This window comes from Lacerta agilis, chromosome 4 (genome assembly GCF_009819535.1).
Source record: "Lacerta agilis isolate rLacAgi1 chromosome 4, rLacAgi1.pri, whole genome shotgun sequence".
NCBI lineage: Eukaryota > Metazoa > Chordata > Lepidosauria > Squamata > Lacertidae > Lacerta > Lacerta agilis.
This window is the reverse complement of record NC_046315.1, coordinates 45,703,001-45,713,039: the sequence shown is the minus strand read 5'-3', so window position 1 is coordinate 45,713,039 and position 10,039 is coordinate 45,703,001. Positions and strand designations below refer to the sequence as shown.

Here is a 10,039-nt window from a genome sequence, read left to right as displayed (position 1 = left end):
CAGTTTACATAAAATGTTCATTAAAATTACCTACAAAATGAGATTAAAAAAAAACAAGTTAGCCTTCCCCCCCCCAAATAAAATCAACAGTTTTAAATGCATTCTTTGTAAAAATAAAATTTACATATTCAAATACATGTCAAATCTACATGGCTGGATGCAATGTTTCTGGTAGGTGTCGAAAACAATATACTAAAGGTACCTGTCCTACTATTAATGCTCAGGGAGCTCCTTCTGGGATGTGGCTCAAGGTACTGATACAAACACTGAAATAGACAACAATTTTTCCAACCACATTTTTCAACTGCCACGCCTCCCTGCTAACAACCATTGCCTAGCACCTGTTGCCATGACTCTGTTTCTCCAATATTCCATCTTCCTGACCACTGTGTTCTCTTTACTATATACTACATGAATCTCTTCTTCTTCCTGTCCTTCTTTCCCAAGCTCCACCCCCTTGGCCCAAAGACTGCAGCTCAAAAAGGGCCAAACCCCTGGCCTGCAGACCAGAACTTCTTTGCCATTCTGTGGCCTCCAACTAGCCATGTTCCTTGACAATACCACAGGTATGTCACATGATTTCCGCTGCACATGTGAGTTAGGTGGATTGCCATTGCTGGCTTTGCGCTGAGGACAACAACCCACCCAGCTCGTTTGTATATCAAAAATGGTGTACGCTCTCTCCTTCAACCTAGGACAAAGCAAATTACCTCATTACAGAAATTCACCATAAAGGACCAACCTCTCTCCTCTACCCACAATCACGTGTGCCCTGCTGCTGACACAGTCACCACCACCACACGCATCTATACACACAGACACAGTCGCTGACAGCCTCCTCAAAACTTTTTTCTTCCAGTGTAGCCATGAGCATGAACCAGGGACCGCTCCATCCTGGGGGCCGGGCAGCTTAATGGAAGTGAAAGAGAAGTTAAGAGATTAGTAGTATATCTTCCTTTATCTCCCTCCTCCTAATTCTTCTGCCTTTTACACTGTCTGAAATAATTTTTGTCACAGCTGGACTGCTTCTTTCCCCCACCCTCTCAGTGGCCACAGCTTTCCGTCCCCATAGCCACTTCCTATGTCTCCTTCCTGTGGTATCTCAGCTCTCCTCACGGCTTCCCCTGAGGGCCATGGGGCTTCTGACACAGGGCTCCCCGATGAGCTGGGAGAAGATGCAGCAGTACATGGAACATGTGCGCAAGCACGGCATCCTCCAGTTCTTGCACATTTACCGAGCTGTCGGAGAGAGGCGCAAGGATTTGCTCCAGTGGGGGGATGAGGTAGAATACATGGTGGTAGCTTTTGACCATGAAAATAAGAGAGCACAATTGTCCTTAACTGGAGAAGAAATTGCACATACTTTGCAAGACAAAGCTGAAAGGGTAGACTCAAACCATCCAACTCTGTGGAAGCCAGAATATGGACGCTATATGGTTGAAGGGATTCCTGGACAGCCATATGGAGAAACAATGTCTGGGTTTAGCACTGTGCAAGAGAACATGAGAAAGCGTCGGCAGGAAGCGGCGTCAGTGCTGAAACAAAATGAAGCTCTTTGCACTATGACATCATTTCCAAGATTAGGTTGCCCGGGATTTACGGTACCAGAGTGCGTCCCAACACCTGTTGAGACGGGAGCCTCCAAGTCCCTCTTCTTCCCAGATGAAGCCATCAGCAAACACCCCAGGTTTGGTACTTTAACGAGAAACATTCGGCACAGAAGAGGAGAAAAAGTAGTGATAAACATACCAATATTTAAGGACAGGAATACCCCATCACCGTTTATAGAAACTTTTCCTAATGATGATGGTGAAGCAGCAAAAGCAGCCCTGCCTGACCATGTATATATGGATGCTATGGGGTTTGGAATGGGCAACTGCTGCCTTCAAGTAACATTCCAGGCTTGCAGTATCTCTGAAGCAAGATACCTTTATGATCAGCTAGCCACAATGTGTCCCATTCTGATGGCATTAAGTGCTGCAGCTCCATTCTACAGGGGCTATGTGACGGATGTTGACTGCCGTTGGGGAGTAATATCTGCATCAGTAGACGATAGAACCAGGGAGGAGAAGGGGCTGGAGCCATTAAAGAACAACCGCTACAGAATCAACAAATCCAGATATGATTCCATAGATGCTTACCTCTCTGAAAGCGGTGAAAAATACAACGACATTGATTTGGCAGTAGATAAAGAAATCTATGAGCAGCTGGTAAAGGAAGGCATTGACCATCTTTTGGCCCAACACATTGCTCATTTATTTATTCGAGATCCATTGATTCTCTACGAAGAGAAAATACACTTGGATGATGCAAATGAATCTGACCACTTTGAGAATATTCAGTCAACAAATTGGCAGTCAATGAGATTTAAACCTCCTCCTCCCAATTCAGATATCGGATGGAGGGTTGAGTTCAGACCAATGGACGTCCAGTTAACAGACTTTGAAAATTCTGCATATGTTGTATTTGTGGTGTTGCTGACACGAGCCATTCTCTCATACAAACTAGACTTTCTTATTCCTTTGTCCAAGGTGGATGAAAACGTTAAAGTGGCTCAGAAACGAGGTGCTGTCCAGCAGGGCATGTTCTATTTCAGAAAAGATATTTATAAATGTGGAAATGCTGCAGTGGATGGGTGTGGCCCAGCTCAGAATGTTCCAGAAACAGATGCCGAAGAGTATATCTTAATGAGCATAGATACAATTATCAATGGGAAAAAGGGAATATTTCCTGGATTAATTCCGATTTTAAACTCTTACCTTGAAAGTATGGAAGTGGATGTGGATACAAGGTGCAGCATTTTAAAATACCTGAAACTAATTAAAAAGAGGGCATCAGGAGAGTTAATGACAGCTGCTCAGTGGATGCGAGAGTTTGTCGCTAACCACCCAGCATACAAACATGACAGTGTGATTACGGAAGAGGTGAATTATAGTCTGATTTGGAAATGCAACCAAATTGCTGAAGAACAAGCTGAATGCCCTGAACTGCTCGGAGCATGCTTTAACAAAGTAAAAAGCAATGAAACTAAAACTGATGCTTTTTGATGAAATGCTTTAATCAACTGTGGGAAGTATAACACATTCTCTGCTGGAGCAGTAGCTACATTGCTGGTAAATATCTGCAGTTTTGTAATGCGAAGACCCAAATAGATTCTACTTCAGTTTAAGATGGGCCTATCTGCCAGAATATTCCCTTAAAACTCCCTACAATAGGCACAGTCTTATATTTATGCTTTATGCTGTGTACAGTACATGTAAATAGTAAAATGTTTTTTATTTATTTAACATCAATGTATTTTAATAATGCTATATTGAAAAGCATTGTGAACCAGCTGGTACTTTTTAATGTGCTTATTTGGGGGCAATGCGGGGAGTCAGTGTTCTCAAACATTTACGTTATCAGCATTGAACAATCTGCTATATTTTAAGGAAATAACCAGAACCTGATTCACACAGATATTTTTCCTATTCTACCTTGAGAAGGTGATGTGGTCCTGATTCTACTGGAAGCTGACACGTGAAATCAGGTTTCCAGTCAAGCAGCCCAGTTCACAAACTTGGATTTAAAAAGATATTTGGCTTACTGTTGTAAATGGGATATGATGAATCTAAAGTATTTCTTTCTTTACTAAGCTGGGGTAAAAATCAACATGTTTCTCTACTTAATTGTGTTTTTGTCTCTTCCACAAGTCTGTCAGCTTCATTCAGTGGCTTCATGCCACAGATTTTTGAGTTCCTAATAGCTACAGTTTCTGCTGAGTCACATCCAAGTACCTTGACATTTGGGAAAAAATTATTATTAATTGTTAAATTGTTAATTTATTATTAATTATTTAAAAAAACATCCTCTTAACTCCAAGCTTATAGAAGTGCTTAGTTTTCACTCCATTTTCACCTTGTTTTAAAGTTATCCTAACTCCAATACAGTGGTACCTCGAGTTTCAAACGCTTCAGGTTACAAACTCCGCTAACCTGGAAGAGTTACCTCAATTTGAGAACTTTGCCCCAGGATGAGAACGGAAATTGTGTGCCGGCAGCACAGAGGCAGCAAGAGGCCCCATTAGCGAAAGCACTCCTCTAGTTAAGAACAGTTTCAGGTTAAGAACGGACCTCTGGAACGAATTAAGTTCGTTACTAGAGGTACCACTGTATATTCATATTTCATTATAGTTTTCTGATTCAGTTAATGCGTGGTGTCCAGTGCTGACTCTCACCTGGTGGAAGAAATCAATTAGAAGAATGGGGAAAGAGGGAGTTTTAGGTGCTCTCTCCAAACCATGGCTCACATGCACCCCATATGCTCCAGATGACCCTCCAACCCTCAAGCAGATAGATGTAGATGGGACACTTGTGGGGAGGGTAGAGGAATCATCAAGGATCAGATCACATCTCTTGGTTCTGCTGGTGGAGTCTTGGTCAGTGGGCTGTGATTATTGGAGTGCATGCCATATATTCTACCTGGACATAACATCTGCCATGGTGGAGGAGCAGGCGAGTACCTCACCCTGTTCTTCACCTCCACTCTATTTGTAATACATGGTGTTGACACTCCATCATGTTTCTGTGGAGACCCAAAACACACATCTCTTCCTTCTGTAAAAAGTTTTCATAAATTTAAACCCGGTTTGTAAGACACATGCCGAAAACACGATATTTTTCCAATGGAAATAGGATGCTTCCAATTAAATCAATGACCTACATCTTTTTAAATGGCTTTTACCCTACAGAATCTGATTCATGACACCTGAAAACCAATATTTGAAAAACAACGGGCACTAAAAAAAAAAAGTACCACTAACAACAAACATATTCTTGAAATCTTCAAAAATTAGCAGCTATGTAATCTTGCTACCCTCTTGTGGACAAGCATGAATTGTTGCACCATTTCAATATGAAATGCAAAAAAAAACAAGAGTCCCATGCACTTTCATGTAGACTATCCCTAAAATAACAAAAAACAAAAAACATAGGATTTGAAATTAAAGCCAGGTTCAAGACAGCTAATCCACAATCAGGATTTGTCCATACAATGACTCCACACATGCTGGCTCTGCAGTATATATTGCTATCCCACTGAGAAAAATACAGAACTTAATTATCCATCGAGCATAAAAGCTATTTAATACTTGTTTCAGAGCACACTACATATACAGATATTAAAGTAGCTACCAAATTTGGTAGTCTGGTTGACCTTGTTAGTTGGGCCTTCTGATGTCAATTCAGATACTTTTTTCAAGTATACAAACTGCTGGCACCACTTTTATGTCTGCATGTCTTTAAAACAAGATGACATGTAAGGAAGAAACATGGGAACCTCACCCACTATGCCGGTGTGGGGAACCTTTGGCCCCTGGCTAAGAGGCGGAGTATAAATGAATCATGTGGTGTCTTCCTTAGCAAGGCTTGCTCTTCCTTCTAATCATTGTACTTTAACAATGCTGCCCATCAGTTTAGACAGAAGAGGTGTTAGGCTAGCTGGCCTGTAATATTTGCCTCCATCTTGGATACCTTTTCAAAAAAAATGATTGCTTGTTAACTGCCTTCTAATCTTCCAAAAAAAGAGAGATTGATTTAAGTGAGGAGTTGTTGTTGTTGTCATGGTCATCCAAACATTTTAATTCTTTAAGGATTTTTGGGCGTATGCAAAGCCCAGTGACCTAAATGTTATACTGTGCATTGATTATGTTTCTTGGGCTTTGAGAAAGAATTGAGAGTGTTTCCCTCATATACAGTTTTTTTTAAAAAAATAAGCCATTTCTCACTTGGTTGTTCCTTGCATTCGCTATTATAAGACTGTAAACCTTAGGGTGGTATCTAACAAAGTAGTTCTGCTAGTGCAAGGATTTTTGTTGTGCCACGGAACTTACCTTTCCTCTCATCTCCCCACCTGCCCCCTTGCTGTCTCCAAATCTGCTCTAGAAGGCTGAGGAAAGACTCAGAACAATGTTAGGGGGTGTGGAAGAAGAAGAGAGAGAGGAGTTCTGTTGTGCAGCCAGAAGTCCTTGTGATAAATGAACTCCTTTTTTGGATACCACACACAGTCTAGTTTTATGAATGTACTCCTTTCTTCCACCTTCATTCTTCCATCAGGTATAGTAAATGGAAACTTTATGGTAGTTGGAAACTTTCAAACACAGTTTGTGGCAAACCATAGTATACTGAATTATCAAAAAAAAGGCAGATTATCATTGGTGACATGAACACAGCACTAAGGCTTCTTGGGATTCATTTTTATACCAACAACCCATGGTTTGGCATTACATTTGAATGATCCTATATTTTTAATGCTCCAAAAACGAGGGTGCGCTTTGCATACCCATTATATTTAGTTTTTAGCTAGGTTGTCAGCTCTGTTTATCCTCCATAAGGCACAGTAACTCATTTTATGTACCCGGTGAAGTAACACGGGGTCTCAGTTATGCCACAATAAACCAGTTGGCCTCAAACGTTTTGTAGCTTTCTAAATACTTGCTGGTGTAGATCAGCTACATACATTTCACCATAAACGGGTTCAATGTGATTAAAAAATAGCCCTCTCTCATAAGATAACAAATGGCCATATCTTAAAATGGACCAAAATGGTGCTATGTATTGAGCCACACAGCTAATCTGTAATCTTCTTGTTTTGTTTCTATTCCATTTATTACTCATTTTGTCCGCTAGAGGTCAGCATAAAAAGCAACAGTTGAAGAGGATTCCAGTTCTAGCTATTCATTGAAGTATTGTAAAGTGCATGATAAAGTATTTTGTAGCATCATAACTAGGGCCATGCCAAACTAGAGGAAGGGGTGGATTTCATGAACACATTGACTAGTTCTCATTGCAATATACTTCCTTCAGTTTTGTATGTGTACTATACAAATACATAGATGAGACATTGTTATATACCTGAAGGCAGCCCTGTTTAGGGAAGTTTTTAATCTGTGATATTTTAATGTATTTTAATATTTGTTGGAAGCCACCCAGAGTGGCTGGGGAGACCCAACCAGATGGGTGGGGTACAAATATATTAGTAGTAGTAGTAGTAGTAGTAGTAGTAGTAGTAGTAAATACTAAGAACCTAAGAAAAGCCTGCTGGATCAAGCCAGTGGCCCATTTAGTCCAGTTCTCAAGGTTACCAACCAAATGCCTGTGGGAAGCCTGCTGCAAGCAGGAATTTAGTGCAACCGCACTTGGCTCGCCTGCAATTCTCAGCAATAGATATTCAGAGACACACTGCCTCTGACAGTGAAGATACAACATAACCATCATGGCTAATAGCCATTGATAGCCTTATATTCCACGAATTTGGCTAATCCTCTTTAAAAGCCAACCCACTTGGTCCTTATCATTGCCTCCTGACAGAGGGATTTCTGAAACTCTGACCTTTTTTAACAACAAAAAAGCAACCTAACACAGTGCATACATTCCTCAAGTTCTTTCTGTGTACTGTGGTGATGATGGGATTTTATTTTATTTTATTGCCACAACTGGTTTTCTGTTGCTTCAGTTGCAAAGCCAAGAATTTACGTTCCAGGAATCTAGTAGAAAAGAGTGACTTTTAAAATTTAAGCACCTGTCTCAAGTTTTTAAATCCAGCATAGGCTATGCTGCTGGCTCTGAGGCAACCCTTGGTTGCCTGAATTTCAAAAGCAACAAGGAAAATGGTGATTTCAAAGGAGACTTTGTTGGGCAGTAGTTCTAAATAACACCCAAGTTTTTTAAATTTTTATTTTTTAATAACTATAACCTCTGTGTTTTTATTCGATGAGAAAGACAGAGATATTAATGGTGAGTAGCATTGCTTTCAGGCATTGTTTCAGTGTAAAACTCTATTATGCATTGTAGGGGTGGGGAAGAATTTGGTTTGGTCTACATTTTCATGTGAACCTACTTAATTCTCATTGAAACAATATGCAAACTTGAAACACAATGCTCCTTCAAAATGCATACCGGTAGTTCACCTAATTCGGGGGAACAGGTCTCCAGCCAAACAATGTGTACAAAAATGTATATAATCTATATCCATAATCTATAGTGTGACAGGATGTCTGTTAGGCCCACAAAAATATCACAAAATAGTGAGCAAACTTTAGAGTTCTCCAGAACTCTTTGTTGGACTGGGTGTAAAGCAAAGAAGGTAGACAGGTGGTGGGTGAAGAAAAAATTCAGCTAAATGTTGAAGCCTTGAAGACTTATGAGAGCCTAACCTATTAAATCTGCTAGTTTGTACCATAATCCAGAGGTTTTCAAACTTTCTGAGTCCATGGCTCCCTTGACCAACTACATTCGTTCTGCAGCACCCCAGTGGGGCTCAGGAGCCTAGTTGGGTCACCCCTTGCCTGCAGAGCTGGCAGCCTCTCACCATTTTTCAAACACCCTCAGCCTCCTCTCCATTCCCCTCTCCTTGGGAGTCCTCTGGGCAGCCACAGCTGCTGCCCCTTGTCTCTGAGCTGCTCCCCTGCCCCAAAGATAGGTGCCTCCTCACACTGCTCCACAGGGGACTGGGAAGCACACCCTGGCCAGATCCAGAGGCACCATTCACATGGGGAGCTTGTAGCCAGGGCTGGTGCAACAAACAGCTGTGCAGGCCTTTGGGAGGCAGAGACATGAGAGTGTATCTGTTATGTACTGAGTTGAATAGGATCCAAAATGCAGCAGTCTGATTGGTCCTAGAACAATAGGATTCAGAATGCAGCAGTCTGATTGGTCCTAGAACAATAGGATCCAGAATGCAGCAGTCTGGTTGATCCGCAGGAGCCACCCAATCCAGCTCCAGGTGGAAGTGAATCTGCAACCTGATTGGCATACAGGAGTATCCCAGAATTAGCCAAACACGTGGGGCCCATTGTGTAAATAATGTATATAAAGCAGACGTTTTGGAAAAACTTTCATTCCTTGCTACTATGAGCTGCATAAAGAGCATGAAATCCACAATTGACTCCGAGTATATTTCAGTATCAGAGGAGGGAGGGAAGGAAAGAGGGACAGAGACCAGTGTTGACCGCGGCACCCCTGACCATCATTCAAGGCACCCCAGGGTGTCACGGCACACTGGTTGAAAACCACTGCATAATCCATGAGTTGCAGACCTTGTGACTTTAACACCAAGTCAGCCTTCTGCTCATTAATCCATTTTGTTTCTGGTCAGCACAGCTTCCTTTTGCTTACTGGGTGACAATAAAAAAATAACATCATTAAAACGTTACATCACGTTTTAAACTAATCAAAATCTGTGAAGGAAATTAACACCAAATATTCAGTTCTCCTCAAAGGAAACACTTTTTGGAGTTACTTTCCCTTGATTTAGCTTTCAAATGTGAACGGTTATAATTCACAATTAAGCATGCTGCGTTTTGATCATGCAAATGAAAGTAGGAAAGGAAAGCTGATTTTTCTGAGGGGGAAATGATCAGAGTAAACAGATGGCAGGCAAAAGAGAAAAGCATGATACAACTCAGTTTAATTAGCATTCAGTGTGACAGTGAGACTGGCTTAGCACTTGCTGAACTTGGCGCTGGGTTAACAATCTAAACTGCAAAGCTACAGAAATATAACATACTTCTGTTTGATTAACAAGCAACTTATGGCATGATCCTCGGAGCTTGCTGTGAGGCAATAGAAAGGCGGTTGCTTACATAACTATTCTGAGATAATAAATCCTGGACTCAGTACAAAAATAATTTGTTCACACATCCCAGAAGTGAATTACAGGGAGAAATGAGATGAAACGTTGATGAAAGTCAGCATCTCATTGAAATGCCTGTTTCATAAAATTTCATGGTGTGATTTTTTTTCTCTATAAAGAAATCCAAATGGGTGGAGTTTGCAAGTCCACTTTCAGAACACCATCTTCCCACCCAGTTAAAAAAACAAGGTGGTGTGCTGCATGTGTTGGGTTGGTGACATGTTGGGTCAGCCCCACGGTCTTAATGGCAACCATGAAGTGCTGACCCACCCGACAACCAGTCTCCTCGGAAGGGATGTTGAAGTTCCCCAAAACCAAGCAGGCTGGGAGTCCTGAACAACACCTCTGAAACCAGCTCTGTCTCAGACAA

At 41.3% G+C, this 10,039-nt stretch overlaps 1 protein-coding gene across 1 annotated transcript; it reads left to right on the top strand.

The window, feature by feature from the left end:
• Positions 1 to 1,076: 1,076 nt before the first annotated feature.
• LOC117045626 (glutamate--cysteine ligase catalytic subunit-like) lies at positions 1,077 to 3,255 on the top strand. Its single transcript, XM_033146858.1, has one exon. It carries the CDS (start codon positions 1,134 to 1,136, stop codon positions 3,045 to 3,047), a length of 1,914 nt encoding a protein of 637 aa, XP_033002749.1. The 5' UTR covers positions 1,077 to 1,133; the 3' UTR covers positions 3,048 to 3,255.
• Positions 3,256 to 10,039: the final 6,784 nt, after the last annotated feature.